Below are 22,150 nucleotides of genomic sequence, written 5' to 3'. Positions count from 1 at the left end.
GCTACATCCTGCATGTCAGGCATTTTATTTCATGGTCATTTCATAGCATTTAGAAGCTTTGCTATGATTTGGCATCTTTTCCGAATTGATGTTATCGTGGTTCAACTATCAGTATGCAGAACAGAATATAATAAAATAAGTCTCGTGGTTTTAAGGAGATTTTGCAAACCACATTTTGGTATGAAGGCTTTATTTATGATTGATTCCTTATCTCTTAAGTTCCCTCTAGCAACTGCCCGGAATTGCTGAGCAGATGAGAAGGGAAAAAAGAAAAAGGACACAATCTTCAGCCTCTTGAAAGAAGGGCAATACTTTTATAATCATGTAATAAAATAAAAGGCAGACAAGTACTTCCAAATTAATGGATTTCTAAACAGAGAGAAAACTAAATGTGAACAAGCAAATCTAATCTTTGAGTTGCCTCTGTGTCTGGATGCCAAGCCAAGTTTCAGACTGCTCTAAACTATTTATCATATATTTAAAGTATGTCTGTATTGCCTCCGACAAGGACTCAAAGAAAAACCAGTGAAAACAAAACAGAGCTAAACATTTTCAAATCATACCAAATTCCTCTTTAAAAACTCTTAAAAAGCAGTCTATTTATTTGTATTGTCAAAGGCTTTCATGGCTGGAATCACTGGGTTGTTGTAGGTTTTTCCGGGCTATATGGCCATGGTCTAGAGGCATTCCCTCCTGACGTTTCGCCTGCATCTATGGCAAGCATCCTCAGAGGTAGTGAGGTCTGTTGGAAATAGGAAAATGGGTTTATATATCTGTGGAATGGCTGGGGTGGGACAAAGAACTCTGAGGATGCTTGCCATAGATGCAGGTGAAACGTCAATGCCTCTAGAACATGGCCATATAGCCCGAAAAAACCTACAACAACCCAGTCTATTTATTTATTTACTGTATTTGTATACTGCCTTTCTCAGCCAATCGGCGACTCAAGGCAGTTTCCAACAAATCAGTACACATAAAACATAATATAAATTTAAACATTAAACAATATAAAACACCACAAGAGCAATAAAAACATCATCATTAGCATCTCCTTATTATCAATCTTTGTCCAGTTCCATTGTTAAGTCATTCGGTTTCCTATATTAGCTACTCTGCATTTGTAAACGCTTGCTCGAACAGCCATGTTTTTACTTGCCTACGAAACGTTAAGAGCAAGGGAGCAGATCTGATCTCCCTAGGGAGGGTGTTACATAGCCGAGGGGCCACCACTGAAAAGGCCCTGACTCTCGTCTCTGCCAAAAGCACTTGTGACAAAGGCGGGACTGAGAGCAGGACCTCCCCAGACGATCTTAAAGTCCTGGATGGTTTGTAAGGGGAGATACTTTTCTCATCCGGGGAGGCCCTGCTCTCGCTCCCGTCAACAGCACAGATGCGCCTGGTGGGGACGAGAGACAGGGCCTTGTTGGCTGTGCCCCCCCACCTATGGAACACACTCCCAAGTGAGGTAAGATCCACTCCCTCCCTCCTGGCTTTTAGAAAAAAATTAAAATAATGATTTTGGGACCAGGCTTTCGGGCAGTAGAAGTAAATGTATGCAGAATTTCAGAAAGACAATGACTGGAACGGCGATTCGACAGACGAGACTGTTTTATTGTTTTAATGATTGTTTTATTGCTCATGGATGTATATTTTTAATTTAATTTATGTCTAATTGTAGTGTATACTTGTAATTGTATTGGCACTGAATTTTTGCCATTACTTATGTGCAAACCGCTTTGAGTCCCCCTCAGGGTGAGAAAAGCGGTATATAAATACTGTAAATAAAAATAAATAAGTAAATACGTTCAGACAGGTAAGCTGGGCCAAAACTGTTTAGGGCTTTATAGGCCAAAGCCAGCAATTTGAATTGGGCCCGGTAGCAGACTGGCAGCCAGTGGAGCTGGCACAGCAAGGGGGTTGTATGCTTCCTGTTAGCAACCTGGCTGCTGTTCGTTGGACTAGTTGAAGCTTCCGAACTGTCTTCAAGGTCAACCCCACGTAGAGCGTGTTGCAGTAGTCTATACAGGATGTTACCAGAGCATGGGCTACTGTGGCCAAGTCAGACTTCCCAAGGTATGGGTGCAGCTGGCGCACAAGTTTTAACTATACAAATGCTCCCCTGATCTAAAAACAATCCTAAAATCCAGCTGAAACAGCAATTTCGAACACTGAATTCCATATGCAATAGTACTGGCTTGTGTGCCATCAGAAGCTATACCAGGCATGGGCAAACTTTGGCCCTCCAGGTGTTTTGGACTTCAGCTCCCACAATTCCTAACAGCCTATCGGCTGTTAGGAATTGTGGGAGCTGAAGTCCAAAACACCTGGAGGGCTGAAGTTTGTCCATGCTTGGTGTAGACTGAACCAATGTTAGTTCGCTTGCTTAGAAATTACAAAATGTGGAGTGCATTTCCTTCACAGCCACCCATTACCTGGACCACAAGCTGAGAGATTTCACTGAAGTGTCTTCCTTCTTCCTCGTCTGTTAAAAGGGTGGGCAGAATGCTATTTCCTACCCACGCTCCTGTTTCCTCCAAAGCTGACAGGTAATCCTGACCATCTGAGGCAAACTGTTAAAGCAGAAGAAGCAGAGGCATCATGGTCGTGCCAACTGTAACAAAAAGCATTTCTGCTCTACTGTTCACTCCTAAATTTACCATACCTTGTATTGAAGATGTATGTTCAACCTACAGTATAGGCCAAAGGCTCTCAATGCAGTTGGTTTGCAAAAGCCGGAAAGCCTTGCATCACTTTCTCGAATATAAGACTCCAGGTCATCCTGAAATTTCAAAAATTATATAAGAATTAGATAACATTGCAAAGAAACAATGTGAGTAGGCAACACAGATGTTGGATAAGACAGTGCAAACTTTTTTCCACTTCAGAAGACATGAAATCCCCATTCGTATATTAGAGCTAAGGTATTAAGTTTATTTATTTATTTAATGGCTCTACTTGTATACCGCCTTTCTCAGCCTTATCGGCGACTCAAGGCGGTTTACAACAAGTCTGTACACATAACAACAAAACAGTATAAAACCCACAATAGAAGCAATAAAAACAATAAAAGCCAACATCATTATCATCAACGTCTCCTAGTTAAATAAAGTTGTCCAAGTTTCATTGTCGAGTGATTCCATTTCCTATGTTAGTTACTCTGCATTTGTAAATGCTTGCTCATATAACCATGTCTTAAATTGTCTCCGAAATGTTAAGAGTGAGGGAGCCAATGTAATCGCCTTAGGGAGGGTGTTCCATAGCCGAGGGGCCACCACAGAGAAGGCCCTGTCTCTCGTTCCCGCCAAACGTACTTGTGATGAGGGTGGGATTGAGAGCAGGGCCTCCCCGGACGATCTTAAAGTCCTAGATGGTTCATAAGGGGAGATGTGTTCAGACAGGTAAGTTGGGCCAGAACCGTTTAGAGCTTTATAGGCCAAAGCCAGCACTTTGAGTTGGGCCCAGTAACAAACTGGCAGCCAGTGGAGCTGGCGCAACAAGGGGGTTGTATGCTCCCTGAGCGGCGCTCCTGTTAACAACCTGGCTGCCGTTCGTTGGACTAGTTGAAGCTATACTCACCAAAGAAGGCTAAAGATTTTGTGAAACTACAACTCTGAGTAAGGGCAAATATAGTGGTGTCAAACTGGTAAATTGGGCCAGAACCGTTTATGTTATTCTGAAGTTACGATATTCTGAAGCTCTTCAAGTATTCAGTTCAAACAATTAAGTATTGAATTCATTCAGTTAATTCAATTCATGCACTTAAGAGCTATACTGGAATCAAAATGGGAGTTGCATCAAATATTAAATATTTCAACACCAGTACTGATGTAAGAGGTGCAAAATGATTACATGTAAGGTAAAAGGTAAAGGTTTTCCCCTGACATTAACTTTAGTCATGTCCGACTCTGGGGGTTGGTGCTCATCTCCATTTCTAGGCCGAAGCGCTGGCATTGTCCACAGACACCTCCAAGATCATGTGGCCAGCACGACTGCATGGAGCGCTGTTACCTTCCCGCAGAACTGGTACCTATTGATCTACTCACATTTGCATGTTTTTGAACTGCTAGGTTGGCAGAAGCTGGGGCTAACAGTGGGAGCTCACCCCACCCCCGATTTGAACTGCCAGCCTTTCGGTCAGCAAGTTCAGCAGCTCAGTGGTTTAACCCACTGCACCACCGGGGAGTGGTGCAGCGGTAATTTTAGAATTAGTAATTTTAGAATTACTAAAATACTTAATTACTAGGCAGCACATCTTGACTTTTAAATTGTGTTTATCTTGGAGCCCCAGATGGCACAATGGGTTAAGCCCTGGTGCAAGCAGGCCTGTAGACTGGAAGGTTGGCGGTTCGAATCCAGGGAGTGGGGTGAGCTCCCGTCTGTCAACTTCAGCTTCTTATGCCGGGACATGAGAAAATCCTCCCACAGGATAATAATAAAACTTTATCTACCTAAGAGAACATAAGGCAAAACATTCAATTGCCATAAGAAAAGTCTTACAACAAAATTAAATATTGGAAAACTTAAACATAAATCCTATTAAAATAGTCACAAAAATTTAAAAACCAGTTCCAATTTTACTCCATCAAACGGAATTCAAAATACCAATGGCCAAAATTAAGAAGTGGACATGGTCAGCTATGAAAGGACTGGGCTAGAGCAACAGAGTATCATAGCGCTGGGGAAATGTATAAAGGGAAGCAGGGTCCTAGCTGATGGCCAAGGGAATGGTAAAACATCCGGGCATCCCCTGAACAATGTCCTTGCAGACAGCCAGTTCTCGCACACCAGAAGTGACTTGAAGTTTCTCAAATTGCTCCTGACAAAGAAAAAGGAAATTATGGAGTTTACTGCATCTAAATGTCAGAAATATGAACCTGAACTCAGATGGCCAAAGTGATATTCTTGACTAGTACCATGCAAAATAACAAAAGGGTTATCATGGTAAATGCTTGATGGATTCCTTTTTAGCAGACAAAGTTATTTGAATTGACAGTTCTATATTCCCATTTTTGCATTTTGCATGGAAATAATCTTTTGCACAATTTGATCCATAATATCAGTTAGTGAAAAAGGAAAGTCCTTGCAACATTAGAATAATCTGAATTAAGGAATTATTTGGCAATTACATTTTGGGGAAATCCTTTTAAGACAATTAATTCAGAGTACTGTACAAGATCATGAAGAAATGAGGGCTTACTTTTGCAGCTTCAAGAACTTTCAGAAGTTGGTTCAGCTTCTCTTTGGGCAATGACAACAGACAATTCCGATTCATATAATGCGTCAGCAAATACTCTATATAATCAAGTGCCAATTCTGGTTTCGATTCATGTGTTTCTTGGATACGTACTCTCCGTTCAGATACCCGGTTACTCTAAAAATTGGAGGGGAAAAATCTCATTTCTAAAAACAGTATAAGATGTCATTTAAAATGTTAAGGAAAGCAAATCAATTGCAAAAAAATCCTATATAAACCAACACTCTTAAAGTCCTACCTCTCTCCTGCTTGGCTCAGCAGCCAACCAATCACAGATTAATTCAAGAACGTGGCCCACTTTTCCCCAACGGCACAGACAGTCAAGCAGGGGAGAGTATTTATTTTCAGTTGTACCATTTTCCAGATTCTTCAGTTTAGAGATCACGCCACAACTGAAAAAACAACCCCGACAAAAACTTGATGTGTTATCTTATTTAAACAAACTCACATGTCAATTATTTATAGAACTTTTCAATACCTTTTTGATGGAAATGTTTACATTTATTGTTAGAGTTAAACATATACAATTAGGAGTAAAGAGTGTCTATCCACCATTTTATTTTTTCTCCCAAAATAAATAAATACCTGAATGTAGGAATACTTGCAGGCGTCATGAAAGATGCTATAATAATTATGGGTGCCGTACAACGTTCATCCTAGGTTGAAACAAGAAGAAATGTATTGACACAATCATTTTGCAAAAACAGTTCTAATACTAGGGGAAAGGAGGGATATATATAAAAGAATAACCATAAGACTGAGGCATAGACACTGAGAACTGGGAAGCCCTGGCCCTTGAGCACTCTAGCTGGAGGTCAGCTGTGACCAGTAGTGCTGCAGAATTCAAAGAGGCATGCATAGAAGGTGAAGGGAGGTGCATCAAACCAACTCTGACCAGGACCGCCTTCCACCTGGAAACCAATGTCTTCACTGTGAATCAAGAATAGGGCTCCACAGCCACCTACGGACCTACCATCAAGACACTACACTTGGAGGACCATTATCCTCAGACTATGAGGGATTGCCTAAGTAAGTAACCACAAGACTAAGGTGAAGACTAAGTAATGGCTCTCTGTCCCTGCCTTATAGGAAATTGGATGAATACGCAACTTTTCATATATATATATATGATTTGTATTTTATTGATTGTTTATTGATGTTGTTTATTGATGTTTTGTTTGTCAAGCTAAGGTGCAACTTGACAGAAGCAAATGCTAGATACACCAGATACAGGTGTAAAATCATGGACTCTGGAGACGTCAGGTTACAAGGAAAACTCAGTTTACTAAGCACATCTAAAACACGTCCATCTACAGCGAGCGACACACAGGAAAGCACGGGGAAAACTGAAAGTCAAAACAGTTCTTTGCAGCTGCTTAGCTCTGCTGCTCCAAACGGTTAACTCCCTAAATTTTCTCAGCAGCAGAGAGCATATCTCAAGGTCACTCAATCACAGCCTCAACATAAACACTTCAGTATAGCATTACATTCTAAGTGACATCCATATTGGCAATACAAGAATTACATTTAAAACACACAATATACCTCAACATATTCTGACATTGTTTGATGTACTTTGGGCTTGGCCTCATGTAATCCGCACCGAGTCCCTTGGGGAGATGGTAGCGGGGTACAAATAGCGTTTATTATTATTATTATTATTATTATTATTATTATTATTGGCAGAGGTGACTTATTTATATTGCTTCTTTTTCTTTATTCTGCTCCAATTGAATGTCAGACTTACTGCCCAGTAAAGAGTCATCCCAATAATAAATTAAAATCTGTGCTTTCAACCAACCTTAATCATTTTAAAGGTATTTGGCAGGGGATGTACCTTAAATATCTTTAAATATTCAGGAAGTACCGATGCAAATTTTTGAACAATATGATTTTTTCCTCCTTCGTTACTATCAAGCGCTTTGCGAATACTTCTCCAGAGAATCACGATGACTTCGAGCAAGCCGGCCATAGAAGGCACATCATCGACAGATAACACATTATCCGAAATCTGAAATGTAAATATTCGAACAACAGTATGTAATTACTTGGGCCTCCTGGTGGCGCAGAGGGTTAAACCGCTGAGCTGCTGAACTTGCTAACCAAAAGGTTGGCAGTTTGAATCCGGGGAGTGGGGTGAGCTCCTGCTGTTAGACCCAGCTTCTGCCAATCTAGCAGTTCAAAAAAATGCAAACCATAGAATCAGAGTTGGAAGAGACCTCATAGGCCATCCAGTCCAACCCCCTGCCAAGAAGCAGGAATACTGCATTCAAAGCACCCCTGACAGATGGCCATCTAGCTTCTGTTTAAAAACCTCCAAAGAAGGAGCCTCCACCGCACTCCTGGGCAGAGAGTTCCACTGCTGAACGGCTCTCACAGTCAGGAAGTTCTTCCTAATGTTCAGGTGGAATCTCCTTTCTTGTAGTTTGAATCCACTGTTCTGTGTCCTAGTCTCCAGGGAAGCAGAAAACAAGCTTGCTCCCTCCTCCCTGTGACTTCCTCTCACATATTTATACATGGCTATCATATTTCCTCTCAGCAGTCTCTTCTTCAGGCTAAACATGCCCAGCTTTTTAATGTGAGTAGATCAATAGGTGCCGCTTCGGTGGGAAGGTAACGGAGCTCCATGCAGTCATTCTGACCACATGACCTTGGAGGTGTCTACGGACAATGGTGCTCATCTCCATCTCTTCAGTTTAGAGATGGAGATGAGCACCACACCCCAGAGCTGGACATAACTAGACTTAATGTCAGGGGAAACCTTTACCTTTACCTAAGCACAAGTAAGTGCAGTTCCCCAAATCTACTCTTCCAATAAGGGATAAAGAAAAACAGATATCTAGGGAATACAATGTGCCTTATTGCAGTTTCCCACATTAGTTTTTTATTATTATTTTTACAAATGATACCAGACAAGAGCAATCCCTGGAATGGATCAAGCATCCAAATTGCATGTGGATTTGTACCTTAGCTATTAACTTCTGCACTTTTACTAGGCATTTCAATGCTACGAACAATTAAACTCATCAGTGACCCCATGATTAAACTGTAATTTAGGCAAATCCTTCAGACATCATATTAAGACAATCCTCAATTCCCTGATGCTTAAAAGTGTCCATAAACATTCTTGATGAAGGTGACAATACAGGGTTAGTCAAAATGAATAGGCCAATATATATATATTATATATATATATTGGCCTATTCATTTTGACTAACCCTGTACATCACCTACATCTTGTCAAAAAGAACATGTCAAGAGAAAGGCCCGGTGCAGACGCCATAGAATTACTTAGCATTTTCATATTAGAAGACTGCTGAATCCTTACACTCATGTTTTCTTTTTCGCTGTCTTCATCACCGCTGTCGGATGCCTTTAATCCCTGCTGGATGCAGGCGTTCAAACACCTCTGAATGGTAAGCATCAATTTAGCTAGAATTAAAGAACAAAGTGTACAAATGCAAAGGATTAATCAGAACAGGAACAGCGTAGGAAGTAAACAACAGCGTAGTTTAAGCATTTGGGGCTGCTTCTCTCATTAAAGAACAGATTTAAATGTAAATTTTGAGTTTAAACAAACAATAAAAAGTAAAACAGTAAAAAAAAAATATGTTGCTTAGAGCTTAATATTCCATTCACTGTTTTTTCTTTCTTTCTTGTTCATGTTTTCAATTGATTGGTAGAGACTTATACACTCTATTGTCTACATATTCTAAAATAAAAGACACATGAATTATTTAAATGTGGCTGGAGTTAACACCCTGGATCACTCAGAGACTGTGCACTGGGGAAAGTTTTAAGTACCACTCGCATTTAAAAATAAGCAAGCCAAATAGACACAAGCTTATACGCATGCATAATGCAAGTCAAGAATACGACCTCTCCAGCCGCATGCCGATCTTGTCTTTACTGGAATTTTAGAATCCAGTAGAAGCAGTTACAGGCGCGCAGGCATTTACAACAAAGCTCTGTAATTTATTTTAAATTATTTATTGTGACCTAAGCTAGCAACATGGACACAGCTTTCTAGACCTTTACCTATGTTGGTTGGGGTTGTGTTCTCGTACGCGTACTGATAGAACTTCCTGGCTGCGGCCGGATTCATCTGGATCAACGCAACGCAGCGCTCACACCAGACTTCTTCTGACTGATTGGTGGGGAAAAAGGAGCTGAACAGGAGACTTACTAGGCGCCGAGACACGGGGCGCGAGTCCATCTCAAGGCGGATTAAGAGACTGTCTATCGAACAGATTTTCCAAAACTGATTTGTCAGGATGGGAGGTGGGGGAGGAGGAGAAAAAGAAAGTTAGCATTATTAGAATAGTTATCCAGATTTCTTATCCTTTAAATATCCAAACCAATCCAATAAGCCTTTATTGGCATTTACATAGCAAAGAGGTATAAAATACAGTACAAATAATAGAAAAAGGAACTTCACATTTGCTACACATTCAGTTTTCAGACTTCATTCAGGAATCTTGCCATTGAAAGGCAGCAGCTAAAGTCTTGACAATTTAAAAACATAATTACTTTGTCTGAGTCACTGTAGCTTTTCACGGAATCTATAACATGTGTTAGTAAGCTAGATCTTAGATCCTGGTAAAGTGGGGGAAATGCTGGGGAAAGTGGAAGGCAAAAGGAAGAGGGGCCGACCAAGGGCAAGATGGATGGATGGCATCCTTGAAGTGACTGGACTGACCTTGAAGGAGCTGGGGGTGGTGACGGCCAACAGGGAGCTCTGGCGTGGGCTAGTCCGTGAGGTCACGAAGAGTCGGAGACGACTGAACAAATGAACCACAACAACAACAAAGTGAGCAGTGCAGAAGAATATGCGGGATGGAATCCAGCTGTCCTGTGCTACAGGGACAAAGCCTCTTATTGCATGGTAGACCATTGAGTCTTCCTCTATGGAGCGGAGATGGCATGATGTTAAATCTAGCCAGCATGCAGGCTCTTCTGTAAGAGGGGTTAGTGAGCTCTGCAATATAAAAGGCTGGGTTTCCCTGTATGAATGGAATTGCCATGTTAATAGGTGAACAGGATTTATTGGCCAAGCTCAACAATTGGTTATAGTCCCTTTCTAGCAGCCTCGTTTTAATAAGGGTAAAGATCTCGGTGAAAGTTAGCAAGTTCAAGAAATCGCTATCATAGCCCAATTGCCCGATCTTTGCTAGAACTGTAGAGCACCATTTTGAGTGGTGGAGTTCGCTCAAGGTGAGTTGGGTCAGAGAGTTGCTGGGCCTTTGGTAGTGGATAGATAACCAAAATTTAATAATGTTTAGCCAGATAGTGGCCTCTATAGAATATTGACCAGATTCTAGACATAGAACTGCATACGGGACACAGTTCGGGACACCAAATAATTTGTGGAGGCATTTCGAGTGGAAAGATCTGATGGCACTGTTATCAGGGGTTAACCAAATGGGTGCTCCATAGAGTAGTTGTGACATCGCCTTTGCTTGGAAGACTTGCAGAGCTAGGGGGATATATTGGTTGCCCCTGTAGTGGAAAAACCTCCTGGTAGCCCTGCCGCTTTAAACATATTCTCTACCAGTGGTTCCCAACCTGTGATCCATGAACCATCAATGGTCCACAAGAACGAAAATATGGTCCATGGCCTCACCATTACCTTATTGTTGCCTTGAAACCACACAGCAACGAAAGCAACTTGTCTCGCGAAATCCTCTTATACTACCACGGCAATGGGGATGTTGGGAGGGGACAGGCTGACTACCCACGAAAGATTATTACTACCACATCACCTCTAGATTATTAAATATAGTTTTTTGTAGACGAGCAAATGGTGACTACTGGATGGCATATGTTCTGTATCAGAAACTAGGGCTGATGTGGTCTATCCAATGCAATTTTCTGAATCAGCACCCCAAATAACCAAACCAAATCTAAAGTTGACCAAAACTTGATGCATATCCCTTCTGGTACTAATGTTGGAGAGTGGTCCTTGGTCAAAGTGGTCCCTGGTTTTTTTTTTAAAAAAGGGTGGGAACTACTGCTGTATACATACATGCCCTTTCCTCTGGCTAACAATGTGCTTCTGGTATGTATTCAAGCTCTGCTGCTAGTTTTTTTTTTTTTTACCGTGTCAGGAGCGACTTGAGAAACTGCAAGTCGCTTCTGGTGTGAGAGAATTGGCCATCTGCAAGGACATTGCCCAGGGGACGCCCAGATGATTTGATGTTTTTATCATCCTTGTGGGAGGCTTCTCTCATGTCCCCGCATGAGGAGCTGGAGCTGATAGAGGGAGCTCATCTGCCTCTCCCCGGGTTCGAACCTGTGACCTGTCGGTCTTCAGTCCTGCCGGCACAAGGGTTTAACCCATTGCACCACCGGGGGCTCCTATTGCTAGTTTATACAGTATTACTGTTCTGTTCTCATTACACACAGATGTGTATGAAACTATATTTTTGCAACAGATTGAATGATGAAAGCTGTATTTTTAATAGCTTCACACCCTTATTTTGGGTAACACATTGACATACTGTAAGTGTACATACACGGCTGCCTGATGCCTGGAAACACACCATGTTTCTTTTTCCATAACTAAGTGTAATAACAGATATATATGTGCAGTCTTATCCAGTCTTAAATTTATTTTATTTTTCAAAAACCTAAGACTTCATTGTTATGCATTCACTGGAGCAAATGAATAAAAAAAGTTTCAGGACAAAACAGACAACAGATACATTTTAACTATAGAAAAGAAAGAATGGCATCCTGTCCCTGCCAGACTACACACTTTTGTGTTGTAATTGTGTATATATTTGTATAAAAAACAAATTACATGGTATGTAAAGGCCTAATTCTCATTGTTAGTCTCATCTTGAGAAGACCAGTTGAATAAACAGGATCGAGATTTAGCGTCAAGTATCAACAGCATAACAATGACACCTAGCTGATCTCTATTTACCAAGGTCCCGGCAGCAGACACCATTGCACTAATCATCCAGAATTTCCCAGAAGACATCACAGCCCTGTTTCACCATTTCTCTTATGCAACGTAATGGACTAAAATGCCTTATATATAATGTAACTGAATATAATGAAGTAGACTTTGCTATATCTGAAGGAAATATGCATGTATGTGCATGCCTATCTATATGAATTCTTATACCAAATAGCATGAAATCATACCAAAACTGTCCATTCCTTTCCATGTAAATATCCTGGAACTCTTTTAAGATTTGAAAGAAAATTGCCTTATATATAAGGCATTTTAGTCCATTACGTTGCATAAGAGGAATCTTCTATAAAGCCATATAGCCATCACATCATATTCATCAGTAGATTCATAAGGATCTTAGCTCTTACTATGCAGCGCTTTAGCAGATGAGGCAAGAAGCAATGCACATAAGAACATCAGCCTTCTAACTCAGTTAACATACAATGTCATCCTAGTATCATCATAATCAGGCGCTCTCTCTCATCGTCTAGTTTTCCAAATTGTCTGCTAAGTCATTATATAGGCAATTCCTAAAGCCTTTTGCACACCTTATACTGTTAGTTATTTTATACTCAACCTATTCTCCATGCCAATCTCATCTATTTGAGAAATTTTACCTAATTAGCAGGCTTCAGCGGAACACAGGCACTCAAGAGTTAAACATAATGGGCTTTTAAAACAATTCTTAACTTACATTAATCCAATATAAGCATTATCTTAGGGCAGGCCCGTAGCCAGGATTTTGATTCGGGGGGGGGGGGGGGGGCTGAGTTTGAGTGAAAGAGGGTCTACCCTAGCAAACCTTTTGTATCATTACCCCAATACTCCCAGAAAGTCAATGGAATCATAACCTCTTGTAACCTTTTGGATCTTTGTCATGTTTTTCATGTATTTTTATTCCCTGGATTGTTATGTGTACTAAGGTTCCAGTTATAAGACTTTGCCTCTGCCATGGTCTTCTGGATTATTGCTTCCAAGTTTTAAGTGACTGTTTTTTATGGACAATTTTATATTTTAATTGGTTTTATTTTATTTTTTTGCTGAAGCTACATTTAATCTTCAATAAACTGCTTTGCTTATTCATTGGATTCTGGAGTATGGGTCTGGTTCAGAGGTGCCTTCCCAGCCCTAGTGTGTGACACATACGGGGAGGAGGAGGATTAGCACTTTATTTAAATTCTGATTCAGCTCATGGGGATTGACCTTTGTCCAGGTGGCTTATTATTAGAGAGATGGGCCAAAACTAACAAAATGAAGTTTAACAGTGACAAATGCAAGATACTCCACTTTGGCAGGAAAAACGAAATGCAAAGATACAAAATGGAGGACGCCTGGCTCAAGAGCAGTACCTGTGAAAAAGATCTTGGAGTTCTCGTGGACAACAAGTTAAACATGAGCCAACAAAAAAAGCCAATGGGATTTTGGCCTGCATCAATAGGAGCATAGTGTCTACGTCCATGGAAGTAATGCTACCCCTCTATTCTGCTTTGGTTAGACCACACCTGGAATATTGTGTCCAATTCTGGGCACTACAATTCAAGAGAGATATTGACAAGCTGGAATGTGTCCAGAGGAGGGTGACTAAAATGATCAAGGGTCTGGAGAACAAGCTCTTTGAGGAGTGGCTTAAGGAGCTGGGCATGTTTAGCCTGAAGAAGAGAAGGATGAGAGGAGAAATGATAGCCATGTATAAATATGTGAGAGGAAGCCACAGGGAGGAGGGAGCAAGCTTGTTTTCTGCTTCCCTGGAGACTAGGAGGCGGAACAATGGCTTCAAACTACAAGAGGGGAGATTCCATCTGAACAAGAGGAAGAACTTCCTGACTGTGAGAGCCGTTCAGCAGTGGAACTCTCTGCCTCGGAGTGTGGTGGAGGCTCCTTCTTTGGAAGCTTTTAAACAGGGGCTGGATGGCCATCTGTCAGGGGTGATTTGAGTGCAATGTTCCTGCTTCTTGGCAGGGGGTTGGACTGGATGGCCCATGCGGTCTCTTCCAACTCTTTGATTCTATGAGCTGTTTGATATGTTTTAAATGTGTTTTAAATTAGAGAAATGTGTCCTGATTATTTATTTTGTATATTTAAATCCCTTACCACTAATTTGAGTGGTTTTATAATTATATTCTGATGTCCTCTATATGATGGTTTATTATTCCAAGTGCTTTATTATGTTATGTTTTATAGGCATTGAATGTTTGCTGATTTTTTGTTGTTGTTGTTGTACACTGCTCTGAGTCCTTTTTGGTACATAGGGTGATATAGAAATAAATTATTATTATTATTATTATTATTATTATTATTATTATTATTATCTGCACAACCTGAAGAGTTGCCAACTAAATGCCATCACCATATTTGTAAGTGTCTTAAACCATATTTGTCCCAATGTTTTTAAGACACTTTGAATCCCAGTACTGGAGGAAAGTGGAATATAACTGAGTAAATAATATTAGGATTTACATAAATGTTGACTAGGCAGTCAACAGTTGATTCAATGAGGCTTGTCAGGTAGGGAGGGACTAGGAGTTGGATTCAAGCCAGAGCACTCAAACAGAGCACATAGACATGAAGACATGCTTATTTACCAACTCCTGTGATCTAACTTGCTGAACTGAGCACAAAATTATAATATCCATTTTCTGTGGAATATTGTTCTTCATGGTCCTGTACCCTTGTAAACAATTCAGCAACATCCTAAAACCCCCACCATCAAATCATACACCTTGCTGAATTCTCAAATATCACCCATTTATGGACAGCTTAATTTTGCAGCTACAAAATATCAAGGCATTTACAAATGACACAGAAGAAGCTCTCATTATTTTTTAAAAAATAATCAGGAGATAATTAAATAGCACCATTCAGTTTTTACTTGATTGCTGCACAATCAAGATAATTGCGAGAAAACCTGGAGGGAAAAAGATATTTAAACTTTCTAGGTACTGATTAATTTAAAATGCAACAATAGTAAATAGTCTGGCATGAAGTGTTAATGGGCTACTTGCACCCCTTTCCGAGTGAGATTGTTGAAATATTGATGAATGTACATCGCCTGAAATAAATTGCCTAGTTCTTTGCGCCCTGTCTGCAGCCTAGCAAACCTAATTTATCCTACCTTAGCAGCCTTGACAGACTTAATTTTCAGCAACATATCAACAAAAGCCACTCTAACTTTCTCCGAATTGTCATGGAGATTGTATTTCAGAGCTGGCAGTAGCTGTTCCAATAACGGGTGGCTTAGTACGTTGTCCAAAATTATAGGCAAGCACTGCAAGACAGAAAGGAAAACATCAATAAAAGGTTATCACAAGGAAACAGAGAATACAGCACTGAAACTATTCTAATTGCTAAACGCACGCAGCATGGAAAACTGGCCCAGGAGAATGACAAAGAGCAAAGCAACACGTTTTATTAAAATGTGATGTCTCAACGCAAAGTGCTATGTGTTCTGCTTATAAAATTTCTCTATTAATATTCCTTCTAGGAAGGTACGGCTGAACCGGAACAAAGACGGAGAATTATATTTACGGAGACACAAAGAAAAAGTTTTTACAGCTCCGAACAGCTACTTAAGCTTTCAGTCTCCAGGTACAAATATTATTAGCGTATGTTTATGCTTCGAAAAGTTTTATGATGTCTTCCTGCTTATTAAGATTGTATTCTCATTCCAATCAGATGTAATCGCCACATAAGTTTACTATTAGTTTAATGAATAGAGCCAAACTGCCTCTGCAACCCTTCCTCCTTTTAAATCTGTCATTAAAAGACTGAAAACGTCAATTTATATTGGCTGCAAAAGCACCTGGTGTGTTATTCTAGTGGCTCAAGTGAGAGCAAAATTTAATCGTCTCCAATGGAGCACAAAAAAGTCATGCATTTACATTTAAGACACTCATTTATATTACTGCAAATCATGGTTCACTGAGAGTGATTTTACAGGAGACATTAGCTTGCAACTTAAGAGAAACAATACTGTCTTAAAAGAAGAGATGTCGTTTAATTCCAAAACTTACTTTAAAAACAGAGCACCGGACATCTGCTGACGAGGTATCAAAAGCAAGCTTTTCAATGACAGCTTTTAAAAGATCAGCCAGCACAGTTGCAGGAATCATTTCCCAATATCTGAATGCTATTTTACTAACGCCAAGTACCCCTGTTGAGCGAACCAGAGGCTGAGGATCCTCCAAGAGACTCTACAAATTTGAGGAAGGTGATAAAAAAATGCGATTAATGTTACGATTGCCTTCTTCTTTGCAAGCAGGCAACAGTTATTTTGACAGAAGGCCTTCTTAAGAGATGGTGCTTAAAACATTTTCAGAAATGTAAACTTTTTTCTGATTTCTTCTATGCTTATATTAGAATTTACCTTGCTTAAATTTATTCTATTGCTATGAGGGTTATCCGGAAAGTAAGGTTAAAAGATTCCAATGCGCCTTCAGTGATTGAATGTAAGAAACTCCCTGACCAAACTTTGCACTAAACATCCTTTGTTGTTGTTCATTCGTTCAGTCGTCTCCGACTCTTCGTGACCTCATGGACCAGCCCACGCCAGAGCTCCCTGTCGGCCGTCACCACCCCCAGCTCCTTCACGGTCAGTCCAGTCACTTCAAGGATGCCATCCATCCATCTTGCCCTTGGTCAGCCCCTCTTCCTTTTGCCTTCCACTTTCCCCAGCATAATTGCCTTCTCTAGGCTTTGCTGTCTCCTCATGATGTGGCCAAAGTACTTCAACTTTGTCTCTAGTATCCTTCCCTCCAGTGAAGCACTTTATTTATAGTTCGTGCAATTGAATCCCCCCTCATTCTCGGATCCTCATCCTGATGATCTGCACCATCCTATCTCCCAGAGTTTTTAAAATTTTAGCCTTGAATGTGGCCCTGCCCAGTGAAATCCTGTTTTTAAATGCATGTTTTATATTGCCTGTGTCGTTTATTATATTTCTTTTCATTTTATGTATTTTATTTTCTGGTTACTGGTATGTTTTTGTATTACCATGTATGTGCTACACTGATGGGCTTGGCTTCATGTAAGCCGCACCGAGTCCCCCTGGGGGAGATGGAGCGGGGTATAAAGTTTATTTATTTATTTATTATTTTAAAATACAAAGAATGAATATATTTTAATCAAACTTGCCTGGATTGTCACATAGGGATTGCATTATTTTTTCACATAATCACCATTCGGTTCAATACATTTTGTCATCCATAGGACGGGTTTTTGATGCCTGTCTCATAGGAGTTCCCTCCACTTTTTTCAGCCATTTCATCACTTCAGTTTTCACCTTGTCATCGTTGGAAAAGTGTTTTCCACCAAGGAATTTCAATTTAGTTAACAGATGATAGTCACTGGGTGTGAGATCAGGACTGTGAGAGGGGTGGCTTAAAACATCCCAACCAAATGAAGTCAACAACTCGTGTTGCATGAGCAGTGCGCGGACGCACATTGTCATGAAGGAGACAGACTCCCACCGTCAGCATCCCACAACAAGTTTATTCATGGCTTCACAATATATTCCGTCACACACTGTCTTGACATTCTGTCCTCTCCATAAACTGAAACGATTTCACGATGAATCACAGCGGCATTCATGCCCTTAGCATTTAGATAGCATATTACAGCATAAACTTCGCACTTGGAGGGAAACGAAATGGGGATGCTCATCCCTAACCTTCACCACAATGCCAGTCGATGAACTACTGACGACTGGCAGTGCTCGTTCATTTCTGTTGGCTTCGCACTACATGGCAGTGATACCAACTTCCCCCATGAAAATTTCTCGTAAAAGCTACATGTCTTGTAACCTTACTTTCCAGACAACCCTCGTATTACAGCACCGTAGCTGTATAAGATGTTCATTGTTTTGCATCTAATTAAGTGACACAGTATTATTGCAAGGCTGGAAGGAAAGTCATCAACATTTGCTATTCTGCCGTCAATGAATAACTGCATTTTATTTATTTATTTAATGCACTTTTACCCTGCCCTGCTCCCCCCGAAGGGGACTCAGGGCGGCTTCACACAAGCACCATATGATGCTGTCAACAAGTAAACAATTCAAAGTACAATTAAAACATTAAAAACCATTAAACACATTATATAATTCATTAGACAGTAGACTGAACATGCCAGTAAAATCAAATCCAAGTCTAGGCAGATTCAGTGCCGTAAATATCCTAAGTCTTCTCTCCAATTGTCAGCCAATCCTATAAGGAATTTGGTTATCAGACTTTTCACTATAAATATGGCAAATAATTTTAAAGGCATAAGGTTTTCACTTCATTAGGTGCATGGAGTGCTATCCTCCATTAACACCAAAGATTCCAAAATAAAGCATTATTTGTTGTCTGTGAGAAGAAACAATTTTAAACTTCTAACATCACTTCAATGCAAGTAAAAGAAAGTGTTCTATTGCTTCTGCTAAGGTTTTGTGAAGCTGAAATATTTTTTAAGACACAATCCCAAAAGTACTTACAAAAAGTTCGTCAAATTGCCTTTGGATTTCATTATCAGTATCTTCTCTGTTGAAACCAGGATCCAAAATAGGAAATGCATCAACAAATAGCAATGCTGCATTTGATCGAACTTCTGAGTTCCTGGCCTGTTACACACGAGGGAAAGGGCTTAGATAAGTCACCGAATTGTAATTGGGTTGCCTTAACACCAGAGAAGGAAATTTCAGGCCCAATATCAGCTTTGCTGGGCTTTCTTTCACCGAAAACCAGCAATTTATGGCTCCTTCCCTTTTCAAACTACCCCCTTCCTAGCTGGCTATGATAACAAATTTTCCACTCAAATAGCCTGAATTTGATTTGTTCACATTATAATTAGGTCACTGAAGAACGGAAAACAGTTGGTAGTTGCAAAAACTGAGGACAAAGATCATGGCAAGAAGCTTATTAATGAATAAAAAATAAGTAAAAAAATTATAATAAACTAATGGAAGAGTACTAGGAATCTCTCAAAACACCCATGTTATCTGATCCCTCCTGAGATGCATAAACATTGCTGAGGGCCCTTCTGTCCCAGGATCTGATCCCAGGTTTTCTGCTTTAAACTGAATAACATGAATCCACACTGTCAGATAATCTGGGATAAACAAAAAACCTGGGATCAGATCTTGGGATAGAGGACCTGTCTGGAAGGGCCCTGAGAGGTGAATGGAGGAAAAGAAAGACAATAAAATCCTTTTATTTCATTGGAGAAAACAACTGAGGTTGAGAGAGAAATGAGGACAACTGGTGGTGTGATAGAAAAACATAAAGGGCAGCAGTGATACCTGTTAAATCTGAAAACACATTTGGTAGAGCTCCCCACTTTAGTTTAGTTCCCTGCCCCTTGCAGCAAGTGGGATTACACTCTGTAACACAATTTTTGTTCCTGGTTTGAAAAATGTCATTTCCTAACTCTCATAAAAACATGGGAAAATTTCATTAAACTGAAAAAACTTTGTTTTTGAGGGACATTAAAGAACATTTAATTTACTGATGACTCAATTGATGTAATTTTATTGGTATCTATTTCTATTTTGAAGTTTACCAGTAGCTGCTATATTTCCCAACCTTGGCTTATACTCGAGTCAATACGTTTTCCCAGTTTTTGGGTGGTGAAATTAGGTGCCTCAGCTTATATTCGGGTTGGCTTATACTCGAGTATATACGGCATGTTGTTTCCATTTACTCTAAAGAAGAACCATAAAGTATACAGGATGCTACTCTCCTTCCTCGTTTTGGGGGTTAGCATTTTAGTGCTGATGTTGGCCAAATATCTTTGCACTGACATTTTAATTAGGATTGACCATATGAATACAAGCAATCAAAACTCTTTTTATTAAGCTGACATCCTTTTGGAAGGCTCATAGTGATGTTACAAGTCACAATCAGTAGTTTTGCTGCATTTCAGAACCAAGGCACATATACGGCTCTGAGTAATAGATTTTATGAATAAACATCAAAGCAACACTTAAAATGGAGTGATTTCAAAATTAAGACTAGATGCCAAGCAGCCACGGCAGCTTGGCTTCCGAAAAAGGCTCCAGTCGTAAATTTCACAGTGCAAAAAGAAATGCAAAGGGACTGTGCATACGCAATGGCTTCATAATCTTATAACTTGGGAGATCATCATAAAGCTTATTATTATAAGTGCATCTTGGAAGTATGTATCAAGCTGCTCAGTGACATGGCTCTCAGTGATCAAAGGAAAGTAAGACTGACAGATTTATGCCAGGAATAAGAGTACAATACAATCGCCAGTATACTGTAAATAACGCTAAAGCCAACCACAGAATAAGGTCACAAACAAAAGCATGGGAAAGTCAGAACCATAAACAAGTGCAGAGGCAATGGTCACCAGTGTCATATTTTGATCCTCCACTAAACCCTTCCTTAGAGCTAGGTAAAACGTTAGGACATGGAGACTTCAAACCTTGGAAATTTGGGGGCCATTAAAGAGAAAGATTTCTGAAAAAGGTTGAGAACCACTGCTTTAGTCAGTTTTGGTATCACAACTCCCTCAATCCCACATCTCATCCTTGGCTTCATGGAGGTCATTGGCCAAAAACATCTGGAAGGCCAGAATTGCATCTGGTACATTATTTTACAGGTCCCAAATTACTGTGCACAATCTCTGTTTTCATTTACCATCCTGCATACATCCGAGCATAATAGGCACCCCACAGAATTCAACTTTCTGAGGTTTATTCATTTATTTACGACACTTGTATCCCGCCCTTTTCACACCAAAGGGGACTCAGGACAGCCTCACAAAGGGAACAATTCAATGCCATATATACATATCAATAAATAAACAAATGCATTAAAATCCAAAATAATTAAAACATCAAACAATAAACAGTACTGTTTTTTTTTTTTAAAAAAAAGCAAGGTGCTTAGAATATTTACAAAACATTACATTCTTGAGAAAGAATCACCTTTAGCGATCTCCAAAGAATAGGCTGGTAAAGTCGGTAAAGGACTTCTTCAACTCCTTGGCGGGATTTCGTTTGTTTGTGGAAATAGCTCAGGAACTGATAAAATAAAAAGAGAAGAAATGACCATACAGTTCATAGAATCATAAGAGTTGGAAGAGACCTCATGGGCCATCCAGTCCACCCCCTTGCTAAGAAGCAGGAATATTGCATTCAAATCACCCCTGACAGATGGCCATCTAGCCTCTGTTTAAAAACCTCCAAAGAAGGAGCCTCCACCACACTCCGGGGCAGAGAGTTCCACTGCTGAACAGCTCTCACAGTCAGGAAGTTCTTCCTCATGTTCTAATGGAATCTCCTTTCTTGTAGCTTGGAGCCATTGTTTCACGTCCTAGTCTCCAGGGAAGCAGAAAACAAGCTTGCTCCCCCCTCCCTGTGACTTCCTCTCACATATTTATACATGGCTATCATGTCTCCTTAGCCTTCTCTTCTTCAGGCTAAACATGCCCAGCTCCTTAAGCCGCTCCTCATAGGGCTTGTTCTTATAGTTGGAAGGGGCCTTATGGATCATCTATTCCAAGCCTCTGCTCTTTGCAGGATCTCCAGTTACAGCATCCTCATCAGACAGGTTTATCAGCTACAGCATGCAAGTCAGAGTGGACGCAAAGGATTTTGTCTGAAAATTATCATGCAAATTATTCACAGTGGGCCTTTTGAGGAGTTTGCATTCTCTTCTTATGGGACAGACCATAGAAGACCTCTGACTATTCAACATAGTTCTGGTGGATGATGCTGGACAGATGCAATAGTGGCAGAGAAGTATAATTTATTTGCTGTTGCCACTGCTGAAACACAGGCATTCCAACAGATCTGGACTAAATTCAGCCAGAACAGCTCTTAATATTACACACTGCTCTTAATACGCCACTCCTTTCATCTCAGCCAGTAGTCTAATAAACAACAGACCTTCAAGAACAATAGCATCTACTGCCCCAATAATTTGAGCATTTATTTG

The 22,150-nt window shown here is 40.2% G+C and overlaps 1 protein-coding gene across 1 annotated transcript in view; it reads right to left on the bottom strand.

The window, feature by feature from the left end:
- The window catches only part of NCAPG2 (non-SMC condensin II complex subunit G2), a 55,542-nt gene that overhangs the window by 12,246 nt on the left and 21,146 nt on the right, over positions 1-22,150 (bottom strand). Inside the window, exons 10-21 of the mRNA XM_060782573.2 lie at positions 21,139-21,234; positions 18,685-18,810; positions 16,226-16,405; positions 15,328-15,480; positions 9,293-9,515; positions 8,583-8,686; positions 7,092-7,265; positions 5,840-5,910; positions 5,493-5,646; positions 5,198-5,371; positions 2,663-2,779; positions 2,433-2,570 (exon numbers count right to left, since the gene is read on the bottom strand). Of these exons, the coding sequence (XP_060638556.2) occupies positions 2,433-2,570; positions 2,663-2,779; positions 5,198-5,371; positions 5,493-5,646; positions 5,840-5,910; positions 7,092-7,265; positions 8,583-8,686; positions 9,293-9,515; positions 15,328-15,480; positions 16,226-16,405; positions 18,685-18,810; positions 21,139-21,234 (1,710 nt within the window). The remainder of the gene's footprint in view (positions 1-2,432; positions 2,571-2,662; positions 2,780-5,197; positions 5,372-5,492; positions 5,647-5,839; positions 5,911-7,091; positions 7,266-8,582; positions 8,687-9,292; positions 9,516-15,327; positions 15,481-16,225; positions 16,406-18,684; positions 18,811-21,138; positions 21,235-22,150) is intronic.

The sequence above is a fragment of the Anolis sagrei genome, chromosome 6 (assembly GCF_037176765.1).
Source record: "Anolis sagrei isolate rAnoSag1 chromosome 6, rAnoSag1.mat, whole genome shotgun sequence".
NCBI classification, from domain to species: domain Eukaryota; kingdom Metazoa; phylum Chordata; class Lepidosauria; order Squamata; family Dactyloidae; genus Anolis; species Anolis sagrei.
The sequence above is the reverse complement of the archived record's forward strand: the minus strand, read 5'-3'. Positions and strand labels throughout refer to the sequence as shown.